The sequence below is a fragment of the Propithecus coquereli genome, unplaced genomic scaffold, assembly GCF_000956105.1.
Source record: "Propithecus coquereli isolate 6110/MARCELLA unplaced genomic scaffold, Pcoq_1.0 Scaffold3, whole genome shotgun sequence".
Lineage (NCBI taxonomy): Eukaryota > Metazoa > Chordata > Mammalia > Primates > Indriidae > Propithecus > Propithecus coquereli.
In genome coordinates, this window is record NW_012148618.1 from 10,968,675 (window position 1) to 10,993,298 (window position 24,624).

The following is a 24,624-nucleotide window of genomic DNA, read 5'->3' on the forward strand; positions in this document are numbered from 1 at the left end:
GGCAGTCTTGCCCTGTGTCTCTGACCCCTCCGCCTGCCCCCCTCCTTCACTAGTTCCTTTTCCTCCTCCTGTCCCTCACTTACAGAAATGGACTTTCTGGATATTCCCTGGATGCTCTCTCTCTTTCTGCTCTGAACCCCCACAGCACCTTACTCATAGCCGTCTGCAGCACTTACCCATGTTATCTCATACCACAGTTATCTAGTATATGCAATACCTTCCATAAGGAAATAAGTCCCTTAAATCAATTATTATTATTATTATTACATCATCATTGGTCGAGTTCTGTGTCAGACACTGTGCTAAACCCTTTATGTGTATTATTAATACTCAGCTACTCTTTATAAGAATACTAAAGAATATTATTACTGTTTTATAAATGAGGAAACTGAGGTTTACAGAGCTTCTAATTCATGTCCAAGTCCACAGAACTAGAAAATGTTAGAGCCAAAACTTGAAGTGAGGCTTTTTCACTCCAAATTATTATATTTGCCTGACTCATCTTTAAGTTCCCTACAGTTTATTACATCCAGTGAGTACTCAACTAGTATTTGTTGAATTGATTGTTTAAAATCAGAAATTTATATTCTACTTAAAAGACATGCTTTCTTAAGAAGCATGGAGAAGAATTACTTAAGAAGGTTTGCAGACGAGTTAAAAATAAAAATAAAGCAAATATGCATTATGAATATTTGTGGTTCAGCATGAGATTGGAGTCCATTCATCAACTAAATAGATCCACAGGGTTTATCCAAGATACAGTGTATTTATTCAAAAAGTATTCCAATCCAAAAATAATATGCATAAAATAAATTGCCATGTTATCATTTCTGCTTTGAAAATTCAATGTGCACTGCTGGTTTCAGTTAGAAATGAGGAAATTCCAAGAGGAAATTGAACAAAAGCTCAAAAGATATTCTTTTCTGCATGCAAGAAGAAGCATCAATTATTTCTTTTCAACAACTATGATGTTACATTTCTGTTTCTGCATCCAATGGGAGTCCCAAAATGCAGTTTTCTCTTTTCTTTCTAAATATATGTTGTTTCACATAAAAATACATAATCTAAGTATGTAACAAAAACGTAATGTACTGATTTTCCCTTTCATTATTTTTAAATAGCTGATCTGAACCATAAATATGAACTCTGAAAATGCTAGTTAGATGATGATGATGATAGAATCTGACCATATTCATGTTTTATTTGAAGTCCTAATGGCTAAACAAATCTCTAAATTCTCAGTTTCTTTCAAGAATATTTGACAGCCATGAAAAAGACATTTTCTGTCTTTAAGACCATTGTTCAGCTTTGAGATTTCAGCTACCCTTGAAATCTAACAACAACAAAAAAATCAGCTAAAACAAGAAAAGAACAAACAATATCTCCAAATAATTTTATTACCCCATCTAGGATTCCTCCTTTTAAGAAATGGAACCCAGTAACGTAAATAAACTAGCCTAACTTGTGTCAAAGTCCTGGGGTACATTTGGGTGGGGAAAAAGATGCCAGTTCTTTCTGTTTCTCAAGAACTCTGATCCCAACGCAGAATTTAAATTAATAGTGGGAACATCACCACCACTATTGCTGTCTAAAGGGATCGGAAGCAGGTATACCTGTCTCTTAGAAACATAACTGAAGGAAGCTGAGAGCTCAGGCTCCATAAAGGCTTTGACAGACAGTCACCACATTTTCTTTGGAACATCTTGATACTATTCCTTTACCTTGAGATAGTTTCAAATGGCCTAAAGCAACATCCCTAACCTTCAACTGATAGCTTGGAGAAAGAACTCACTATAAAGCAGAAGAATTACCTATAGGCTACTGATATTTAAATCTTTTGATGAACTAAGAAAATCACAGCTATATACAGTTATACAGAAAATGAATCGGCAAAACTTTTACAAAGCTAGTAGAGGGATAGCAGAATTACAAAAGACCAGACATTTTCTCTTCAGTCTACCACTCAACTCCAAAATAGATCCCATAAAGTACTGAAATATAGGAGAGGGGGGAGAAGTCTTCTTTTCCAAAGCTGGTACTATTCTGTTACTCTATACCCTCTACCAGTTTTGTAAAAGAATATTTGAGGGAACTATTGAGAGAAGATACACATTCCTTTCAAAACTCTCACAGGAAAGGAGTCATCAACATCATGAGCTTCACTGCTTGATGTTAAATTAAAGGAACCAGAAGAATAAGGCAGAGTAAGACAAGTGCCAACCATTGGTAATACCTAGTACCAGAGGAACAAAGAAAAATAAGGCTCTCAAAGGACTCATGAATGCTATATCAATTTTCTTCCCTCTCTTGTCTCCTGATCATGATCAAGAATCAGCTTAAATTATGGAGATATAATAATATTAAAATAAATATTTCCTCAGTGACCCCATCCCAGAAAATTACCAAGTGAAAGAAAAATGAGTAGAAAGTGGAACTAACCAAAGGAAAATATACACTGTTATAGCAACTATAATCACTGCAGTTGTAGTTATGTAAAAAGCAATTGGTTAACACGCAGATTGTAAAATTGTGTGAACTAGCTTTAGCGCACATAAATCTGAATAGTCTGTGTGCTCTTGAATTAAATATACCTGCTCATTCTGATTTGCAAGGCTTGGAGAAAAGCTGGAAATTGTTGGGGACACTGCAGACAGTTCTTGGAGTTTTAAATTGATTTCAGTGAGCTGCTGATGCTGGGTGACTGCAAGTGTATATCCTTCTCCTGGAACCAGCCATCCAGACTGATCACCCTAAGAGGAAACAAAGGTTACCAGGTCAGCTCCATGCTATATTTTTGCCAAAATGTAACTTCCAGACAGCTACGTTAGTACTCAAGACTTCACAAAAACAAACAAACAAATAAATAAATAAATAACCGAGTTAACACTGGGGTAGTGAAAGCAAAAAATGAAATAGTTTACGTTTTTTATCTGCCAACCCTGTGGGTAAGGTATCTTCTTAGATTTTGTGGTTTTTTTCACCTGTGGAATAAATCTCTTAGTCTGGTCTCATAGTCTGGTTCTCCTAACATTCTCATTTCTCTACTTTCAAAAAAATGTTTTATGATATAGGTTTACCCTATAATGGGACATGATATTTTCAAAATTTGTCCCTTAAAGGTAATGTAGGGTCTATAAAGTCAGTTGCTTGGGTTTCATGAACTTAATTATCATCTAACTCTCATTCAACTAACATTAGTCTTGTATTATCTTTATAACATTCATTCATAAATTTCATACTGAATGCCTACTGTGCACAGGTATTATGCTGGGCACTGGTGAATCAATATGAATTTTACGAGGTTCTGCCCTCCAGGACTTCTGAATCTCTTGGCAGCAACAACTTTAACAAGGTATAAAGATTGCTGGTAAGCCCTGAGCACTGCGGGAACCAGTGAGAGTCAGCTAACCTCCGTGGGCAGGAAGGAGCAAGGAGATGAAGTGGTTGGAGAAAGCCTCCTGGAGGAAATAGGACCTTAATGAAAGAAACATGATTGATTCTGTACTTTAAAACAGGAACTACTGAGGGCAAGGCTGGAGGCAGAAAGACCAGTTAAGAAGCAATAGCCATAATCTAGAACAAAAGTGATGAGTACCTGAACTAGGTAATGTTTTCTGGGGATGCAGAACATAGAAAAGATTCTAGAGATACTTAGGAAGTAGAATTTACAGAACCTGGAGATAATTTTATGGAAGAATAAAGGGAGAATTAAAGATCAAGGATAAAAAGCAAGTTCTTGATTTTGCACAGTAGGTGGATGGCGGTCACATGGTCTAAATTAGGGAACATAGATGCAGTAGGTTTGAGGAGGAAAATGAATTGTTTGGGATCTTTTGAAATTCACAGACATCCCTAGGATATCCACAGATTATGTTAGGCAGTTAAATATTGTTATCTGAAGTTCAAGATTGAGACTTGGGATTGAATAAGTATTTTGGACTCACCACATGTCTACAGTGGTTCAAACCCTTGGGACTATGGGAACGGACAAGGTCACACAGGGAAGCAGGTAGTACAAGAGGACAGAAGAATCATGAAGAACATTTAGAATAAAGGGCCAGGTGGAGGGCAAAGAAGCTTAAGAAGTTCATACCCTTTCCTTGCATGATGCTAATACCAAGAATCAATCCCTAAGTGGTAACCAGAACTATAGTAAAAAATTATGCAGAAAGGCTTTTATATTTGTCTCCTCCTGAACAGTGTTGGTAGGGAACAGATCGCCACCACAGACTCCTTCTCCCTATCCACTGGTATCAAGACAAGCAAATCACCTAGGTTCACCAATCAGAAGAGAACACCCTAAATTTTGAATCTCGAGGGACAGATGCAAAGATGCAGTGAAATGACTAATGGTGACAGCAGCAGCAGTGAGAATCCAGCATTGGCAGCAGTGATGGCAGCAAAAGTGACCATCTATCAGGGGCAAGTGTCTGGTGGCTGCAGTGCCAGGACTGCCCCTAACCAGCCTGTTCCCAAGGAGCTCCTGTAGCCATGTTTCTGGCTAACTTGACATCTGCCTGGTTTACCAACCTGGCTCTCCAAACTTCCCACTGAGGCTGTGAGCTACCTAACTCTCCCAATAAATTCATTTCCTGTTATTTTAGCCAAAGTCCATCTCTGTTACTTGCAACATAGAACACTGACTAATAATGTTTATTGTCATTTATTTATAATAAAGAATAAATACAAAAAGCCCAAATGTCTAAAAATAGAGGAAAAGTGAGTAGATTATAGTATATCCATACAAGGATATGATATAGTAATAACCATTTTTAAATATATGTATAAGTTCACATAATTATTTTAAAAATATATTATTTAATTACTCATGAATAAACTCTGGTAATTTTTCCTAAACAAAAGTGGCATAGGCCAGGCGCGGTGGCTCACGCCTGTAATCCTAGCACTCTGGGAGGCCGAGGCAGGCGGATTATTTGAGCTAAGGAGTTCGAAACCAGCCTGAGCAAGAGTGAGACCCCGTCTCTACTAAAAATAGAAAGAAATTAATTGGACAACTAAAAATATACAGAAAAAATTAGCCGGACATAGTGGTGCATGCCTGTAGTCCCAGCTACTCGGGAGGCTGAGGCAGTAGGATCACTTGAGCCCAGGAGTTTGAGGTTGCTGTGAGCTAGGATGATGCCACGGCACTCTAGCCCAGGCAAAAGAGTGAGACTCTGTCTCAAAAAAAAAAAAAAAAAAAAAAAGTGGCATAAATACTCTATGACCTAAATGAGAAATAATAAAGAATTACAAAAAAAGTAAAAAATCAATGAACAGTGATTAACAAATTTAAAATCCTTGTCTAAATGGGATTTTTTAATCACACTGGAATTAAAAGAGCATGTCTGGCTAAATTCAACAAGCATTTAAATTTTTCATGTACTATGCAATTACAGAAAGAAATTATATGTAATAGGTAGTAGATGGTATCATTTTTTTTTCTGTCTAGCACCTTCTAGACACCCTCACTATGTATGGAGAATTTCTGGCTTTTAGGAATCTTACCTTCCCAAGACAGAAACCAGAAAATGCTCTTAACCAGCCTCCTTTACAGCTAGAGTTCAGGCTGGTAACCAAGGGCTCACCAACCAGACTCACTCATTCAACACCATTAGAGTGAGTAACCTGAGTTCTAATGCAAAACCCAGGCAAGGGCGGCAGTAGAGACATCTGGCTTAGTCGGTGCCATTAGCTGCAAGTATGAGTTCCCAATACAGAAAGAAATATGTTTAAAATTCTAAATAAATATCCTAGAAATATTCAAGAGAACATTATGTTCATAAAATTAAACATGCCACTATAAAGAACAACCAGAGTTCTGGGGAATTAAAACATAGCTATCATTTTAGTTATCTTCTTTAAGTTGCGTAGTCACTTGTCAAAGATGAGGCTGGAGGGCACTCCATAAAGGAAAGGGCACATCTGAAAACACAGAGGTTTGCAAGAACACAGAGAATTTGAAGAATGGCAAGAAATTTGGTATGGCTTGAAAATACAATAAATAGGCCCTTTCCTCCAAGTTGTCTAAATTCTTTCTGCTGCACTTATCTTCCTCCTCTGAATTTCTATTTTAACATGTGTCACCATCTATGTGACTTTATAGAATTTCTGTATATTATGTTTTTCACCCACACCAGATAATAACGGGACTTGCAAAAAGAATTCTCAGCAAATATTAGTGTAAAAAAATAATAATTGTAAAAAAGAAATCTCAGATGAGGGCTGCATGCCTAAACGGCAGAATAGCCATGGTTGAAACTCAACTTGCAAAACTGTGAAATTAGCTCATAGAAGCAAAATGATAAAAAAAAGACGAACATTATGAGAAAAATATTGTAAGACCTGGAAGAGAGATCCAAGAGCTATATCACGTCCATCTGTGGCAGGCACTATCAATTTATTGACCTGATCCCTTCTTCTAATATCCCTCTTCCTTGCCTACCTCTGCTACAAAAAAAGAGGCAGCAATATACCTGAATCTCCTTTCTCCTTTGTAGCAACATACAGAACAAATTGCTGTGTGACACAGCTTGGTCAGTGAGATGCAGATTTAAGACACCATATCATCCCAAACGAAAAGCCAAAGCCTCAGAGGAGGGTCTCTTTGCCCTTTACAGGGACAAATTTGCAAACCTAAAGACAAAAGGCACACTAAGAATGTAAAACAGGAAGATAAAAAGACACTAGCTATTTATTCCTAGATTTCTTTTTATTGCAGAAAAATAAACTCCTTACTTCTTTAAGCCACTGTTTATGAAGTTTTCTGTTACTTCCAGCCAATCACACTCCCAACTGATATCACATTTTATAGGTATAGCAAAAGGAAAAGAGATGATGGAAGGGAAGAAATAATAGAAGATAACTTCCTGAACTGAGGAAGGATTTGAACTTTCAGATAGAAAGGGCCTACAAGGTACCTGGCAGGAGTAAAAATGTTTTTAAAGACACATATAGATATCATCAGATAAAATTTGTGAACCCTAGAATAAAGAGAAAATCCCACATCCTTCCAGAAAGAAAAGATTTTACATCTAGAATTTAGTCACCTCCTAAGCTAACATTCAAATGAGGAAAAAATAAATAAATGTTTGAATATGCAAGCAGTCAAAAATTAACTGCATGCCCCTGTTTCTTGGGGGAAAATTTTTCAAAAAAATTCCAAAAAATAATTCAAGGAAAATGATTTATATAAGTAAATAATAAGTTGAGTCCAAACACAGTTAAAGATGTAGCTAAAAATTTTGGCTAAATTTGGTTGAGAAAGATTCCTAAAATACAGGAAGCATACTGTTTTTAAAGATAAAGGAAAAAACTTAAAATATTCTAGAACTAAAATTCCAAATTATTTCAATACATCTTAGAGAACAGGAAATGGGATAAAAGGGAAATAAAAGCATACCAAAGATCCAATCTTGTTAAGATATGAGATTATAGAAACTATTACAGTTGAAAAGAAAATATGCATTTTAATATATTTTTAAAATTGAGGATTAACAGTATCAGATCAGAAACAGGATTCTGAATTTCCAAACCACAAGAGGAAAAGGATATAAAGTAAAAAAAAAACAAATATGATATATAAAATATAAAATCTGACATCAGGAAAAGACTGAAAAAGTATCAGTGGTCATGATAAATGTGAATAAATTAAATATGCCCATTATCATATAGTAAGGAAATAACAAAAGATAAAGAATTAAAAACACAACAGCAAAAACAAAAATCCAGCTACACAATATTTATAAAAGCTCTACCTAAAACTAAAATGATAGAGCAAAGTCTAAAATAAAGAGAAGGTCAAGACAAAATAATACAAAAATTCATTGTTAAAGCACTCCTAGAATGTATAAGGAAGATCTATCATGCCATACTTTGATACCCAGAGAGACAGTGGGAAGCAGTTTGCCCAACTTTACAATTAATAACAAAACCAGAATGAAACAGATCCCTTAATTCTTACTGTTATCTGAGCTTTTGTTAGTACAATAAACAATTACAGTCATGTGTCACTTAATGATGAGGATACATTCTAAGAAATGTATTGTTGGGTGATTTTGTCATTGTGTGAACATCACAGAGTGTATTTACACAAACCTAGATGGTATAGCTTATGACACACCTAGGCTATATGGTCTAGCCTATTGCTCCTAGTCTACAAATCTATACAGCATGTTAACTGTACTGAATACTGTAGGCAATTTTAACACAATGATAAGTATTTTTGTATCTAAACATACCTAAACATAAAAAAGATACAGTAAAAATAAGGTATAAGAAATTTTTTAAATGGTACGCCTATATGGGGTACTGATGTAGTTTGAATGTTTGTCCCCTCCAAATCTCATGTTGAAATCCAATCCCCGATGTTGGAGGTATGGCCTGGTGGGAGGTATTTAGGTTATGGGGGCAGATCCCTCATGAATGGCTTGGTGCCATCCTCACAGTAACGAGAGTTCTTGCTCTATTAGTTCAGTCAAGAGCTGGTTGTTTAAAAGAGCCTGGCATCTACTCCACTTTCTCTTGCTCCTTCTCTCATCATGTGACATGCCTACTTCCCCTTCACCTTCCATCTTTGATGGAAGTTCCGTGAAGACCTCACCTGACACAGCTGCTGACACCACACTTCTTGTACAGTCTGCAGAACCGTGAGCCAAATAAACTTCTTTCCTTTATAAACTACCCAGTCTGTGGTATTCCTTTATAGCAACACAAAACAGACTAAGACAGGCACTTACCATTGGATGGAGCGTGCAGGACTGGAAGTTGCTCTGGGTGAGTCAGTGAGTGGTGAGTGAATGTGAAGGCCTGGGACATTACTGTACACTGCTGTAGACTTTCCAAACACTGTATACTTAGGATACACTAAATTTATAAAAATATTTTTTTCTTTCTTCAATAATAAATTAACCTTAGTTTACTATAACATTTTTACTTTATAAACTTTTTAGTTTTTTTAACTTTTGACTCTTTCGTAATAATACTTAGCTTAAAAAATACATTTACAGCTATGCAAAAGTTTTCTTTCTTTATATTCTTATTCTATAAGCTTTTTCCTATTTTTAAAATTTCTTAATTTTTTTTACTTTTTAAACTTTTTTGTTGAAAACTAAGACACAAACACACCCATTAGCCTAGGTCTACACAGGGTCAGGATCATCAGTTTCACTGTCTTCCACCCCCACATCTTGTCCCACTGGAAGGTCTTCAGGGGCAATAACATGCATAGAGCTGTCATCTCCTATGACAACAATGCCTTCTTCTGGAAAACCCCCTGAGGACCTGACTGAGGCTGTTTCATAGTTAACATTTTTTTCCAATAAGCAGAAGGACTACACTCTAAAATACAACAGCTACGATGTCACTGGGCAATAGGAATTTTTCAGCTCCATTATAATCTTATGGCACCACTGTCACATATGCAGTCCATTGTTGACCAAAACATCATTACGTGGCACATGACTCAGCATCATTATGTGGCACATGAATCAGCAAATCCAAAATATCTCAGAATGATGTGGGCATTTAGCAGTTGGCCTTACCCAACCCTTCTTCACCAGCCTCAGACATGGCAGCACCTTCATCCATTCCTGGACACAGTCCCCACTGGGCCCTGATCATCTCAAAAAAGGTTATTTAGAGGTTGTAATCTATGATATTCTGTAGACTTGCTTTTGGTATGGGGTGAAAGGGAGAGACATTTTATTTGCCCACATAGAACTTTTTAAAATGGGATTAGTTGTGAATAATTTAAAAGTTTAATGTTTCCCATAAAAATATGAATTTCTAGCTTCTCTTGAAAAAATGGAGGATTCAGGCAGCCCTGGTCTGGGATTTCCGCATGGCAGCCACCAGCTGATGCTGAGTGTTGGCTCCCATTGGGCTAGCAACCGCCCCCCATTGGCCACAGATATCACTGCACATGCACTGCTTTTGTACCTATAGCAAAAGCTATCCCCTGAACTTATGTGTCCTTAGACACGAAAACAAAGACAAGGATTCTTTGTCAAGTGACTCACTGGGGGAGTGCCTTTGGATCAGGGGTATTAGGGAAACAGGCTAAGACAAGGGCACAAAGCCAAGCAAGGATGTGGTCTCAGCTAAAGACCAGCTTCAGTCTGATCCCTGGGGAAGCTCTGGAGGACACATTGCATCACAAAGCTAATCCCATCTTAAGGTGAGAGGACTGGGGTGGCGAGGGAGTGATATCTCGGGTTGTTCGACTCCCATTTGGCTCAGGGCAATTCTCCAGGGAAGGAAACAGCTGTGCACCCTTAGCACAGGCTGGGGGATGGATGCATGAACAGGTGCCAGGGAAAGGGGAAATGGGCAGGGTGCCAGCAGCATTCACTCCATCACGTCTCTATTAAACATGGGAATAAAAGCTAGAGAACAGGGGTAAGTGCTTCAAGGAACATAGGGAGTGTATTTCTTCGTGAAAGTAAAGAATATTCCTATAAGTTCAAAAAAGTGCAAATGCTGGGCCACAGCACTCCTTACTTAGGTGACCTTCCTAGGCCCTATAAATACCTATGTTTGCACCACCCCACTCTCATTCCACCCATTTCAGCTCAGTCCATGCTCCCCTCAACTCTTCGGGGAACTGAATGCACAAGGTTAACTGGGCAGGAGCTGGATGGTGTTTTTTAGGATTACTGAAGACTACACGGAAATACCATGAAGCCAGTTTAGGGATAATAAGAAAAGGAAACAGAGAAACACATTCACAGGTCATCAGGGACAAATCACTGGCTGAGGTTATTATTGTGATGACCAATGTGTAGTCACTCTTTTAACATAAAATAATCCTTTGAAAGTCAATAATGAATTGACCAACAATAAATTTGAAAACTTAAATAAAAATGTGTAAAACAGGATTTTTTAAAGTCAGAGAATATTTTCTCATAATCTGAAAATTTATTGTAATTTTGTGCTAATGGGTCAATAACATGATTTAACAAAATCAAAACTGAGAAGTGGAGAGGTCCCTGACTGCCAGCATTTACATACCTCAGAACTGGACAGTCCCGAATCTCGATCATCCAAGTCCTTCAAAAGCTCAACCAGCCTTTTCTTCTCTCTGTCAATCATAATCACTGGGTTTCTTGAATTCTTGGCCAACTACAGAATTTATTAACGGAAAACATTAAATGCTCAAGCAATTAATAGTTCAGGAAAATTAAAATGGGACTTGAGGCTTCCACAATACAGACATATTTAGGTAAAATTTGTGAGATTGGGTGTTTTACATTTGCTAGGTACTTTTGTTTTATGCCAAATTTTTTGTATAGGGCCATTCTCCAAGCAAAGACATTCCCACTATAAGCAGGCCCTCCTGCTAACCATTCCAACAAACATTTTATTAAAAAGTATTAATAAAACAAGCAGTTTTCAAACCTCTCTTTATATTATTTTATATATATATAAAAAATACATATTATATATATATATATATATGCAAAAACACATTTGCTGAGATATTTGGAAGGAAGCTTCTTGTCACTTTCTCTGTGGCATTTATCCACTAAATGAAACTGCTTTTAAATTTCAAGACTGTCATATGAGGAAGTTAAAGAAACATTCAGTTACTATTGCTAAAAGGGGGAAAGGGAAATCTATGGTGGATCTGCTGTCTGTGTCAACAAGAACTTAGATATGGGGGACACTCCACTGCTCTTAGAAAATTAAACAAACAACATACAATGGGCCAGTGCAAAAACAGAGATAAATCACATTGGAAAAGGTTTCCTGAAGAAGGTCATACAAACATGAAGCACAGAAAAATCAAGAATCTCAGAGGCCAGTCCTGGTGGTAGCAGGCTGCCCCATGAATCCAGTCTGCCTGGAAATGATATGCCAATTGTGGGGGAAGTATCACACTTGAATTGTGAGGAATTACTTAACTCTCTACTCTTGTCAATACTTCATACTTGCCAATGTGGCTTTCTAGTGACTAGCTGCTCAAGTGGTTTGCCATGAGCCTCTGTCCACCTCACTACATTTCTTGTTATAAGTTAATAATTAGCATTCTGGTCTAATACAGGAGCCCCTGTGCCCTTGGTAGTCTGAGTCTATCTTCAAGACAAACCAAGTCAGGCTGCAGGGCCTGTAAGACCAACGACCAGTGCATGAAGGAGGAGCTAATCAAAGCCAGTGACCAGGTGCCAGGAGGCTCAGCAAGGGGCAGACAACAAGTTGGCTTCTCCAGCCCATGCCCTGCTGTTCTGCCAGGAACATTTTCCATTCAAAGTTCTATGCACTGTCTATAAAATCAGTCTCATTATTTTAAAAAACCAGTTTTACTAATATGCAATTTGAAATCTGGGAAACATTATCCAAAGCTATTATCTAAATAAATGTTTTTCAAATTGCAGGAACCAGACTATTTCTGGATAGTGAAATAAATGCTAATTGCAGCCAGCATTTTTGAAAAGGAATAGGATAGGATATAATGGAATAGAAAATATAAAATAGTGAAGTATTGGTTTATAAAACTTTTCTTTCAGTTATATATACTGATTCAATTACATATGTACTTATCATAGTCAAAAAAGTATTTAAAGACACTGAACACAATAATTACCATTTCTGCAACCCATTTAGTCTGAAATTCTGGCTTCTGAATTTCTAAGTACATACCTCAATGTTTCGCTTAATAAAATCCTGGTTGTGTTTACCCCTGAGCTCAATCTTTTCTGTATTTGAGAAAGATTTCTTTTCTGCTTTGATCAATGACTCATTTCTTTCCACATCATAGGTAAAATCTAATATTAAAAAAGTTCAAAATTATTTCATAATTACAATTATCAATTATGCTAAAAATTCACTTTAAGCATATACTATTAATAAAATATATAAGAAATAAAACATACATAGAAGACCTTCTAAATTCCAGATCCAGAAACATAATATATATATGGAGATTTATTCTTAAAAAGATAAATGTGCTACTATAACTTTCAATGACATTCTCATAAAACTTCTTGTATTATTCATTATCATATATCAAACTTCTTCCTGTTGATTCCTTGGAAATGATGGGAAATACGAATAGAACTGCAAGTCACACATGCAAAGAAGAAATCTCTGATGTTATGGGGATATAAAAATATGTATTTTATTTTAGTCTTTATATAAAACAAAAACTTCCCTAAAGTCTAGGTCATTTCCTGCTCTTCTATGAATTTGCCATCACTCTTTCTGAACAATAAGCTTTTTCTTCAAGCCTGTCTTTTAAGCAAGATCTGGAGTCAAGTGTCCTGGATGTTGTACATCCCATGTGCACAAACCCCTAGAGCCCATTCTCAGTTTGTCACTTTTGCTCAACCTTTGATAAGAGGCATGAGTAAACTTCTGAGATATTTAGACCCTAAGTGCTCAAAACAAGAGTAAGAAAAATACTCTGGACTCTTATTCCCTTCATTAAACATCTTGCCTTTACTGTGTCATACTTAAAGCTTTCAAAACAAGATCATGTGAACCCTTCGTTAAAGCCCTAAAAATAAGCATAAAGAAGAAGAGTCTCTGTAAATGACAAATGGAGTTCACCATACAAATAGCACAAATTGCCACCTTGAAGTTCAAAATGGAAAAAAACACCAGTCAGTGGCTCAAGCCAGACAAGGTTTACTTAAAAGTTACCTTTGTTTTATAAGAGAGGTTACCTCAATAAAAAAGGATTAAAGGAGCTATCAGTTGGTATATTTATAGTTAGCTATCAAAGATTCAACCATTCAACCAGCTATCAAAGACTTAACCATTAAAGAATAAATTTTGATGAAAATAGCTGGAAAGAACTAGGAAAAGAGTTAGATCACTGGATTTAAATTCTTTTCAAACAAAAGTAGATTTGAGTAAAAAAATCTTTTATTCAAATTTAAGTTATACAAGTTTCTAGGTAAATCTATGCTTTAAAACTAGGGTTTTATTTTTTAATCAATGACACAATTATTTTTTAAATCAACCACCAATAGCTAAACTATGAAGTACTTTTTTGGTGAGTGGTCACATTAGATACAAAATATATCACTTCTTCCCACAATTCAAGTTGTATATAGTCTTTTTAGTTGAAATATGACATTTATTCAGTTGAAGTTTCACACACTCAAACAATACATTAAAATAACTCAAATTAAATGCAGCCATGTTTACATTTATAATAGAATTTCTTTAAAATATACTTCTCATAAATTGTAGGGAAAAAATCTTAAATTGGCCAGAACTATCTCACTAGAAATTTCCTCTTCTCCTCTCCAGTCTGGTGGTGTTATAGCTGCCATATTCCCACAGTGACCCCAAACCGTGCTGGGTTGGACAAGTCGGAAGAGCCAGGGGTAGGCACCTGACCCAGTTGGGTCAGTTCCCTAGGTTTATAAAATTGAGCCAACCTCTCAATAACTAACTACAGCATATGCTCCTGGGAAACAAAGAAAGCTGTCTATCACCAAGATCACTTTCATAAATTTTTCTTAGCTTAAACCAGGTTCTCATTACTTGCAGCTAGCTTTTTTAAAATTCTTTATTATACAAAATTTCAAACATTCAAAAGTAGAGAGAACAGCATAACGAACTCTCAACAACTAGATTCAACAATGATCAACTCATGACCAATCTTGTGCCATCTTGAACCTTGCCTACTTCCACTCACCCCTAGGAAAAATGAAATCAACTCATTTCATTTGTGAATATTTCTGTATACGGCTAATATTCCCTTGTGGCAATGTGTATAATCACACAAATTAAAACATACCTTGATTGACATTCTGCATCTGCTTCTCATATTCTTCTGGAGGAACTTGAGTGTGAAACACTGGGAAAAAGGCATCTTCATCCTCATAACAAGAAGGATCTATTGATTCAAAAAGTCACTTGATCAATATTCACAAAATAAATAAGGAATTGTCTACACAGATGTTTAAAAAAAAGAGAAGATTTAATATTCTCTCCAATGTTCCTCAATCCCTTCCACACACACAAATTTCATCAGACAATATCATTGTCCCTTCCAAGTAGAAATGACAATCATCTTTGTATACATGAGCCTACAGATTCATGTATACAAAGTTGTATACAAACTACAGAAGTCAAAACAATCAAACAGCATTTCTCTAGAATTTAAGAACAAAAAGGATGTACAAGGGTATACTATCACATTAACTCTCCGGAGATAACGCATCCAAATCTCAATATTCATAATACAGAGGATATGCACACTGAGTATCTGTAAATGTGGTTTTCTTTTTTCTTTTAGATCCCCAAGGTACAGATTTCAAATATGTGGTCAGTCATTAAGATAAAAGAATGTGTTTGAAAGACATAATTTGGGAGGCTCTTAGCAAGTAAGCTTTCCTCTTTTGTGATTTATTTTCTTGGGATAACAGCCGTAAAGAAAATAGGACTTTCTGTTTTTCAACTCTTTTTGTTTCAATGTAATTTATTTTTGTGCTCTCCTATTAGCTAGTTCAGACACTCTTTATTTGCAAGAAACTGCTAACATAAATATCTTTTTTTAAGTTTTTCTCTGTACCTTAACATGAGAGAATCTGCCAGGTGTGTGGCACAGAAATGGTTTTGCTTCAGAAAATATGATAAATCTTGAAGCTATCACAGGTCTACCACTTCTCCGTGAAAACAAACTTGGTTCAAACACCCATTCTGAGGTGATACAGGCAAAGGAGGCAAGCAAGCAGAAGACACATTCACCCCAACACACAACCACCAAATTCAAAACATACAACTTCTGATATTAAAAATTAATTCATAAATTCCAGTTCCCTAATTTGGAATTCATAATAATGAATCATGAATTGGGATTGATATTACAATGTTAGTCTTTGTACATTCTTTGATGAGTTAACCAAGCAAATTAGTGGCAGGGGATAAGCTACTCAGATGATAAAAAGGTTTAAAGTAGTTTCTTGAACTTTAATTTTTTTGGTCCAAACACTATTATCAGGGATCTCAAATAAAATTCATTAAAACAGGCTCAGCAAGTAAGCAACTTGGCAATATTTTATTATCAGTTTAAATTATAGCATATTCTTGGAATGGTAATATATTTATTTTCAATCCCATAATTCCTTTTAAATGACAGTTTCAATCAGTTTTACAATAAAACACCTATAAGGACACAAATATGTAGAAACTTACAACACTGAAAACTATTACAGCAAGATGATATTTGAAGATTTTAAACCTAAGAACGTCTCTATGTTTAAATTACTCTCATATTCAAATTACCCTAGTGACCCTGTGGTTTTTTGTTCATCATCCCAGTGGTGTTTCTTGCCTCAGAGACAGGTGGGTACAACACAGAACAAAGGTGCTATAGCTCAGCTTTGAGTCTGAAAGACAACAGTTTTGCAAGTGAGGCATTCAATTGCAAGAGCTTGACCCCTGAGGGAAAAAATTCGTTTTCTGAATTCCAAAAGTCTCCCTTTAGAAAGTTCTTCCTTACTGTTAAAAAGCAACTAATTAATGTAGAAGAAATGATGGAATTAGAAAATAACCATTCAGTAACCATCATAATAATAATTGATTCAGATAAGAATCATCAATGAATGATCAAAAGAGTGGGTGAAGTTTGAAGAATAACAGGCTAACAGCCTCAAAGTATCTCCCCACAAGATAACTTCTTACTTCCAAAAGGAAAAACAGTAAGTTTACTATGGATATTTTTTTCCTTCTCAAAAACGTGGAGAAACCTGGCAGACACCATTTGAACCACGTGGTCAAAGTTAACTTCACCAGGGACAATCAATATTGTGCACTTCCTGACATGATGCGCTGAGAAGCGCACATTGTCACTTCTAGGGAATCAAGTAGAAACAAACCAACCCAAATTGAAGGACATTCTACAAAATAACAGGCCTATAATCTTCACAAATGCCAATGTCATAAAATACAAAGAAAGACTAAATACAATACATGACCTGGGATTTTCTTTTGCTATAAAGCTGCAGTCGCCAACCCCCAGGCTACAGACCAGTACCAGTCTGTGGCCTGTTAGGAACCAGGCCACACAGCAAGAGGTGAGCCAGCAGAAGCTTCATCTGTATTTACAGCTGCTCCCCATCTCTGTGTCACCGCATAAGCTCCACCTCCTGTCAGATCAGCTATAGCATCAGATAGGAACACAAACGCTACTGTAAACTGCACATGCGAGGGATCTAGGTTGTGCCCTCCTTATGAGAATCTAATGCCTGATGATCTGAGGTGGAGCTGAGGTGGTGATGCTCGTGCTGGGGAGCGGCTGCAAATACAGATTACCATTAGCAGAGAGGTTTTATTGAATGATAAATGTAATATGTTTGAATCATCCCAAAACCGTCCCTCCCCTCATCCCACCCCGGTCCATGGAAAAATTGTCTTCCATGAAACTGGTCCCTGGTGCCAAAAAGGCTGGGGACTGTTGCTATAAAGGATATTAGTGAGGGAATTGGCAAAATCTAAATAAAGCCTGTAGATCGGATAATAGTATATCACTTCCTGACATCAGAAAATGTTAATGTTAATTTCTTGGTTGACACATACATGTGTGTGTGTGTGTGTGTGTGTGTGTGTGTGTGTGTGTGTGTCCTTGTGGGGAGAGGGAGAAGGAGAGGAGAGGGAGATTAAGGGAGAGAGAAAAGAGGAAAATGTGGTAAAATATTAACATTTGGAGAATCTAGATAAAGGGTATTTGAGAATTCTTTGAACTGTTCTTATGACTCTAACCCTGAAATTATGTCGAAATAAACAGTTAATAGGAACATTTTTTAATTCCTTTCCTCACTACAAACATTTATGTGAGAAGGAAAAAAAAAACTTCCTTTAGAGATCAAGAGCCAAAGCTCTGAGGATTGAGCAGAGTTTTTAACAAGAGCCCTGAAAGGGGAAAATTGCAGGATGTGATTTAAGTTGTTTCCTGCCACCTAGGGAAGAAATTGAAGTCCATCCCAGATAAGGGACGAGGACCTAGAAGAGCATCAGAAGGGATGAGTTTAGAGTAGATGCAAGTGACACAGTGTGAGGCTGCTTCCTGGCACACATCCCCTGGAGGTGTAATCCTGGAGTCTGGAATCCTTAAGAGGGTGCAGAAGCTCAGAGCAGAGTGGGCTCTGTCCCACTGCACACCTGAAACTCTTGGGAAGACTCCACACACAGGCACACGGTGCTCCCCAACCACCCACGACACCTTCGGAGCTGTAATGGCAATGCAGCATGTTGATAGGGAGACAGGGCATGGGGTGTTCATAGATACACACACACACACACACACACACACACACACACACATACACTCACATAATTCCCTGTGGCTGGCCTGTGGCATGGAGGAGACCAGAAGTTCTCACATGCCCCCGTGGAGAAGCCCAGGGTTGTGATGAAGGGTGGCATAGAGTGCAAGGCTCACATCAAATATACAGAGATAGAGAATAAAACAGTGGTTATCTGGGGTGGGGTAGGAGGGAGGAAATGTGGAGATGTAGGTCAATGGATACAGATATTTACAGATATGTAAATCAACAAGTCTAAAGATCTAGTGCACAACACAAGGACTATAGTTAATAATGGTTTATTGTACTAGGATTTTTGCTAAATGAGTAGATTATGGCTGCTCTTGCCATGGGGAAATGGGGGCTGGATAACTATGTGAGATGATGGACACGTTCATTTATTCCACTATAGTAACCATTTTACTATACATATATATCTCATAACATGTTGTATACCTTTAATATACATAATAAATTTATTTTTAAAAATATCAAAACCATGACTACAATATTATGAAACTTTGTATTAATTAGCTTTCAAAATATAGGGCTTATAAAAATTCTGGAAAACAAAGGAAAGGCACCATCATGTTCCAAATAACCACTAGATAAATGACGAAATAAAAATATAATAACAACCTGTGGAGAATAATGAAAATGATGATACCACATACAAAAGAATGTCTTATAGGGATAAAGCCGTATTTGGAAACAAATTCATAGCAATGATGTCTTAATCATATTTTAATGGAAAATAAAATGATCTTAACTAATTAACCTGAAGAAGCTAGAGAAAACAATTATAAAGCAAATTCAAGATAACGGTTAAAATTAGCAAAGAAATTCAAAAGTGGTCCTTGAAAGCATAAAAAGAAAAATCTGCAAGTATAATTTTAAAAAAAGAAAACATTAAAGCTATAGTGATCAAGACAGCATGGTATTGGTAAAAAAAAAAAAAAAAAAAAAGTGTGGTATTGATAAAAGAATAAACAAATAGATCACTAGAACAGAGTAGAGAGTCCAGAAATAGACTCACAAAAATATAGATAGTGCTCAGGAACAGCAAAACAAAACCCACAATGACAAAGGATGTCAAAGGAACAGAAGAGTCAACTGAAAGAGCTCCCAATGGCCAAAGCTGGAAAAATTTGAGCAATGAAATAAAGTAGTATTAGACTATAACCCAAGTATAAAATAAATATCCACAAATATATACTGATACAAATAAATGCTTGGATAAACAAATGGGTAAAATAAATAAATCTCCTATGCAGAGTAATTCAAAATAATTAATGTAAATATTCTGCCCTCAAGTAGGTAAAGTGTAACTCCCCACTTCCTAAGTGGGGGCCGTACATAGTAATTTCCTTCCAAAAAGTATAGTATGGAAGAGAGAGGAAAATAGAATAAATAACTTTACAGTGGAAAAATATGACAAACATCTCCTCAGCCAGGTGATCAAAGTTAACATTAACAGCAATGTTATATTAATGGTATGACGTAAGGTAATGAAAATGATACTTTAAGTCTGTGGTTTTCCTCCCAAAAAACACAAAATCTCAGTCTAATCATGAGAAAAGCACAAGATAAATTCCAACTGCTGGACATGCTGCAAAATACCTGCCCAGTCCTCTTCAAAAATGTCAAGGTCATCAAAAACAAGAAAAGTCTGAAAAAGTGTCATAGCCAAGAGTAGACTAAGGACACACGGGCACTAAATATAATCTGAAATCTTGGATGGGATACTGGAACAGAAAAACATTATTAAGTAAAGACTAGGGAAATCCAAATAAAGCTGTGCTTTAGTTCATGATAATGTATCAATATTGGTTCACTAATTGTATTAATTTGTATTAATTTGTATTAATTAGCTTTCAAAATATAGGGCTTATAAAAATTCTGGAAAACAAAGGAAAGGCACCATCATGTTCCAAATAACCACTAGATAAATGACGAAATAAAAATATAATAACAACCTGTGGAGAATAATGAAAATGATGATACCACATACAAAAGAATGTCTTATAGGGATAAAGCCATACTAATGTAAAATGTTCAAAAATAAGGGATACTGGGTGTGAATAGCCTGAGAGACAAATACTAAAGACTGAGATCAAACCACCAATAATGGTAGAGGTCAGATACAGAGAAGGTAGAACAAATACTCATTTGAGGAATTGTTACTCAGGGAGGAAATCTCTGTACCAACTTTGTAACTTTTCTGTAAATGTAAAACTGTGCTCAAAAAGTTTAAAAAAAAACTTCCAGATTAAAAAGAGTAAGGGAAAACATGAAAAAAATTACAAATAGAAAGGGGATGTATAGACAGTAAGAAAAAAGAATTATTATTTAAAAATACTATGAGATTTTATGTTAATAAATTTTTAAATCTTGGTGAAATGGATACTTCAAAATCTCAGTAACATGAATGCATTTCCAAAATTGACTCCAGAAAACTAGTAACCTGAAATAGAATAGTAAATATGAAAGACACTGAGAAAAGACTGAGAGAATTGCCTCCAAGAAATTATTTGAACCAGATGGCTTCTCCAGCGAAATCTTTCAAATTTTTAGGGAACAGATAATCCCCATGTTATACAAACTGTTTCAAATCATAGAAATAAATGAGCAGCCACCCCCATTCATTTTATAAAGTTAACATAGTCTAACAAAGCAGACACACATACATACACTCTTCACCCCCCAACTCTACTCCCAACACTGTGACACACATCTGCACACACAACCAATCTCACTTATAAATATAAATGCAAAAATTCTGAGTAAATTCAGCCATTCAAACTTGGTACTAAATTAAAAGAATAATCCTCCATAACCAAGAAGGGTTGACCAAGGAACAAAAGACTGATTTAGTATTTAAATCTATTAATTTTAAAGCATTACATACATTGGTCATGAAAGAAAAATGTATGATAATTTAAATAGATATTAAAATGCATTCAATAAGTTTCACTACTAAGTTCTTATAGTTCTCAGAATAGGTATAGTTATTTAAAAGGACACAAAAATGATTATTTCCTGGTATATATTCAGAAACTAGCAAGACCCAAGGCAAACAACTAAAGATGATGATAATTAATAATTTAGTTAAATGTCCAAATAGGAAACAAATTCAAAATGTGTAAAAAGTCACTATCTTTTCTCTATATCATTAATAATTCATTAAAAAATATGATAGGGTAAACACCAATCAGGGTAATAACGAGATATAGAAGACCTATGAATAGCTAATAAATGTATGAAACCTGCAAAAATTCCCTGATATATGAAAGATAGTATATGAGATACATACCATGTTCCTATTGATGTTGTCTAGTTACCATAAGAAAACTAATAATAGCTCAATTTATTGAGCACTTACTATGCTCTTTAGAAGAAGCCAAATGCTATGTTGTGAGGACAGGCAGGCAACCTATGGAGGGGTTCATGGATTCATGTACTAAGAAACTAAGATCTCCAGGCAACAGCCAGCAAGAAACTAAGGTCTGCCAACAACCAACCATGTGAGTGAGCTTGGAAATCAATTCTCCAGCTCTAGCAGAACCTTCAAATGATTGTAGCCATGGCCAACAGTGTGACATGAGGGATCCTGTCATATCAGAACTGTCCAACTAAGCTATTCCCAGATTCCTGGCTCACAGAAACAGTGAGATCATAAATGTTTACTGTTTTAAGATGCCTTGTTATAGGGGCAATTTGTTACACAGCAATATATAACTAATACAATGATCACGGAGGAAAATAATGATGATGACAAGACTGAAAGCCGTTTGAATAGCCTGAGAGATAACTACTAAAGGCTGAGATCAAACCACCAATAATGGTAGAGGTCAGATACAGAAAAGGTAGAACAAAGACTCATTGGAGGAATTATTATTCAGGGAGGAAATGTAAAATAATGATCAGGGAGGAACTAAGCCCAGTTCTTGAGTTTCTTGTTTAGAAGACGGGGTGGGTGATGAAATCATTAACCAAAACAGAGAAAACATACAAAAGGAGGAGTAGAGGGGAAGAAGGAAGGAAAATAGAAGAGAACCAGGAGGGAATAATGAACACAGGAAAAATTTTCCTATGCTATGAAAGGTCAACTGTGTCAAATTCTACAGAGATGTCAAGTGCAATAAAAATGGGAAGTATGCCATTACATCCAAAATTTAGGAGGACCACTGATGAAGTACTTTCTGTAGCGTGATAGGAGAAAATACAGATATTAAAGAGTTGAGAAGTAAGTGGAATTTGACCAAGTAGCACCAGTAGGTATAAGCTATTCTTTCAAGAAGTCTGACCTTTAAGGAGAGCAGGGAAATTGAGTAGTACGTGCCTGGGAATAAGGTGAAAAACTGAGGGAAAAGGTTTATTTGTATGTTTGGTTGGTTCGATGGCTCTTTGATTGTGTTTTAGAACTAGAAGATTTAAACACAGTAAGTTGAACGGAAGAAGCCAGAGAGAAGGAGCCAGAAAGATTGAAGCTCTAGATAAAAAACAGAAAGATTAATGCCAGGAGCATGGTGAAAGGGATGGGTTGTTATTGATTTTGGCCTTGGAGAGTAAGAATCTTCCCTCAAACTGAGGTTAGAGAGAAAGGTCAGAGGATGGATAAGCACAGTCAGGGGGAAGTTTAGAAACAGAAGGAAAGAATGTGAAAGGGATTCTCACCCTGTAGATCCATTTTCTCTGGAAAGTAAGGCCAGCTGCCAGAGTAAAAATCTTGCAAAAGAAGATGGGAGGTTAAGCACATAGTAACGGTTTGGAATAGTCATTTTGGAGAACGCAAAAGAGATTACTAAGCAATGCTGAGACCCCAACAGAAGTTAAAAAATAAAAATCCTTGGCTGTGCCAGTCACACAGCTATGTGATTCCCTCCCTCAGTCCTCTGAAAATCAGAGTAGAAAGAGACTACCAGATTTTCTTCAAGTATTTAATCTGAGCATTCAAGAGCAGAAGCATCACATACCTGAATTTTTCAGAAAAAGCACCTAGAAAGAGGTATTCTCAAATTTGCGAAACCATAATTGATTAAGATGTCAATGTTTTGTGCTCACTTGCATTTATAAATTTGGAGGTGAAACACAAGAGAGAAATGCAACAAAGGCAAAAAGAATAACCTCTATCAAAAATACTGACAATAAACCACCCTATCACTAGATGTATTTGTTGCAAAGAATATTGAATTCTACCTCTATTCATTAGATAAATGCTAGAAACTAAGGGAAAACTCCTGGTGGTATAAAGAGTTTTGATTTTCACAACATTTCTCTAGAAAAATCTAGAGGGGTTCCCTCAATAATTGGATGAAACAGACTTAAAATATTTTGGAGATCTCTAGCAAGTGCAATATTATTTACTTCAAAATCTCATTATTTAATCTTGAGTTTATTATGTCTTGATTATAAAGTTAAAATCTGATATAAATCAATTTACTATAGTTTCCATCTTTCTCATAGAGTGAAGGCCTCATTTGTTTTTAGTACCTATAAATAAAACTAAATGCACAACCCAACAATTATCTTTTCATGTTTACTGTTAGTTATTTGTGATGTTAGAATGAGACTGGGATGGATTTTGTGTTTTGGGGGCTGGAAAACAAGTTAGAAATTGCCACTCAGTAGCCAGCGCAAAGTCCTTAAAGTTAACTCTTAAATAAGAGGATAAGGAAAACGGACTAGGGAAGACAAAATATTCACCCTAAGAATTGATCCCTTTGTTTAAAGGGAAAAAATGAAAAGAAAGGTTGAAAGCAGGTTTTGGTATGTTTGTGGGTGTATGTGTAAAGTTCAAGTTGAAATAGGTCTAGCTATAAGCACTTTAAAGAGGCTTTTTAGAGAGAGAGGGGCCAAGCAACATGGCCTAATAGAACCGTCCAAGGATTGTCCCTCCACACAAACACCAAACACAACTACCCACACAAGCAAGCACCTTCAGAAGAAACAAAAATCAGGTGAGTGATCATACTATTCATACATGGTTTTAACATTGTATCACGGAAAGAGGCATGGAAGAGGGCAGAAAAGACAATCTTGCATTACCTATGCCCCCCATCCCCTACCCTCTGGCAGTGCCGTGCCAGCACACTGAGTGAAAAAAGAATCTGTCTGCCCGGGGGAGAAAGAGTGAAGTGATTATGGGACTTTATATTGAAACCCAGGGCTGTCCTGGCACAGGGGAACACAGCACAGAGCAGAATTCTGCCCATACCCATGGAGGGAGCATTTTGACCAGCCCAGCCAGAGGGAAATCCCCCATCTCCAAACCTGAGTTCTAGCTAGCCCCATTACCAGCTTACAAAAGGTGGCCTGGGGCCCAGACTAAATTCGTAAGGCAGTTGGGCCACAAAGGCTACAGTCC

General features: G+C 36.4%; 1 protein-coding gene across 1 annotated transcript in view; it reads right to left on the reverse strand.

The window, feature by feature from the left end:
* The window catches only part of FSIP1 (fibrous sheath interacting protein 1), a 205,940-nt gene that overhangs the window by 151,380 nt on the left and 29,936 nt on the right, over positions 1 to 24,624 (reverse strand). The window contains exons 6-9 of the mRNA XM_012649532.1: positions 14,750 to 14,848; positions 12,640 to 12,764; positions 11,011 to 11,121; positions 2,592 to 2,750 (exon numbers count right to left, since the gene is read on the reverse strand). Of these exons, the coding sequence (XP_012504986.1) occupies positions 2,592 to 2,750; positions 11,011 to 11,121; positions 12,640 to 12,764; positions 14,750 to 14,848 (494 nt within the window). The remainder of the gene's footprint in view (positions 1 to 2,591; positions 2,751 to 11,010; positions 11,122 to 12,639; positions 12,765 to 14,749; positions 14,849 to 24,624) is intronic.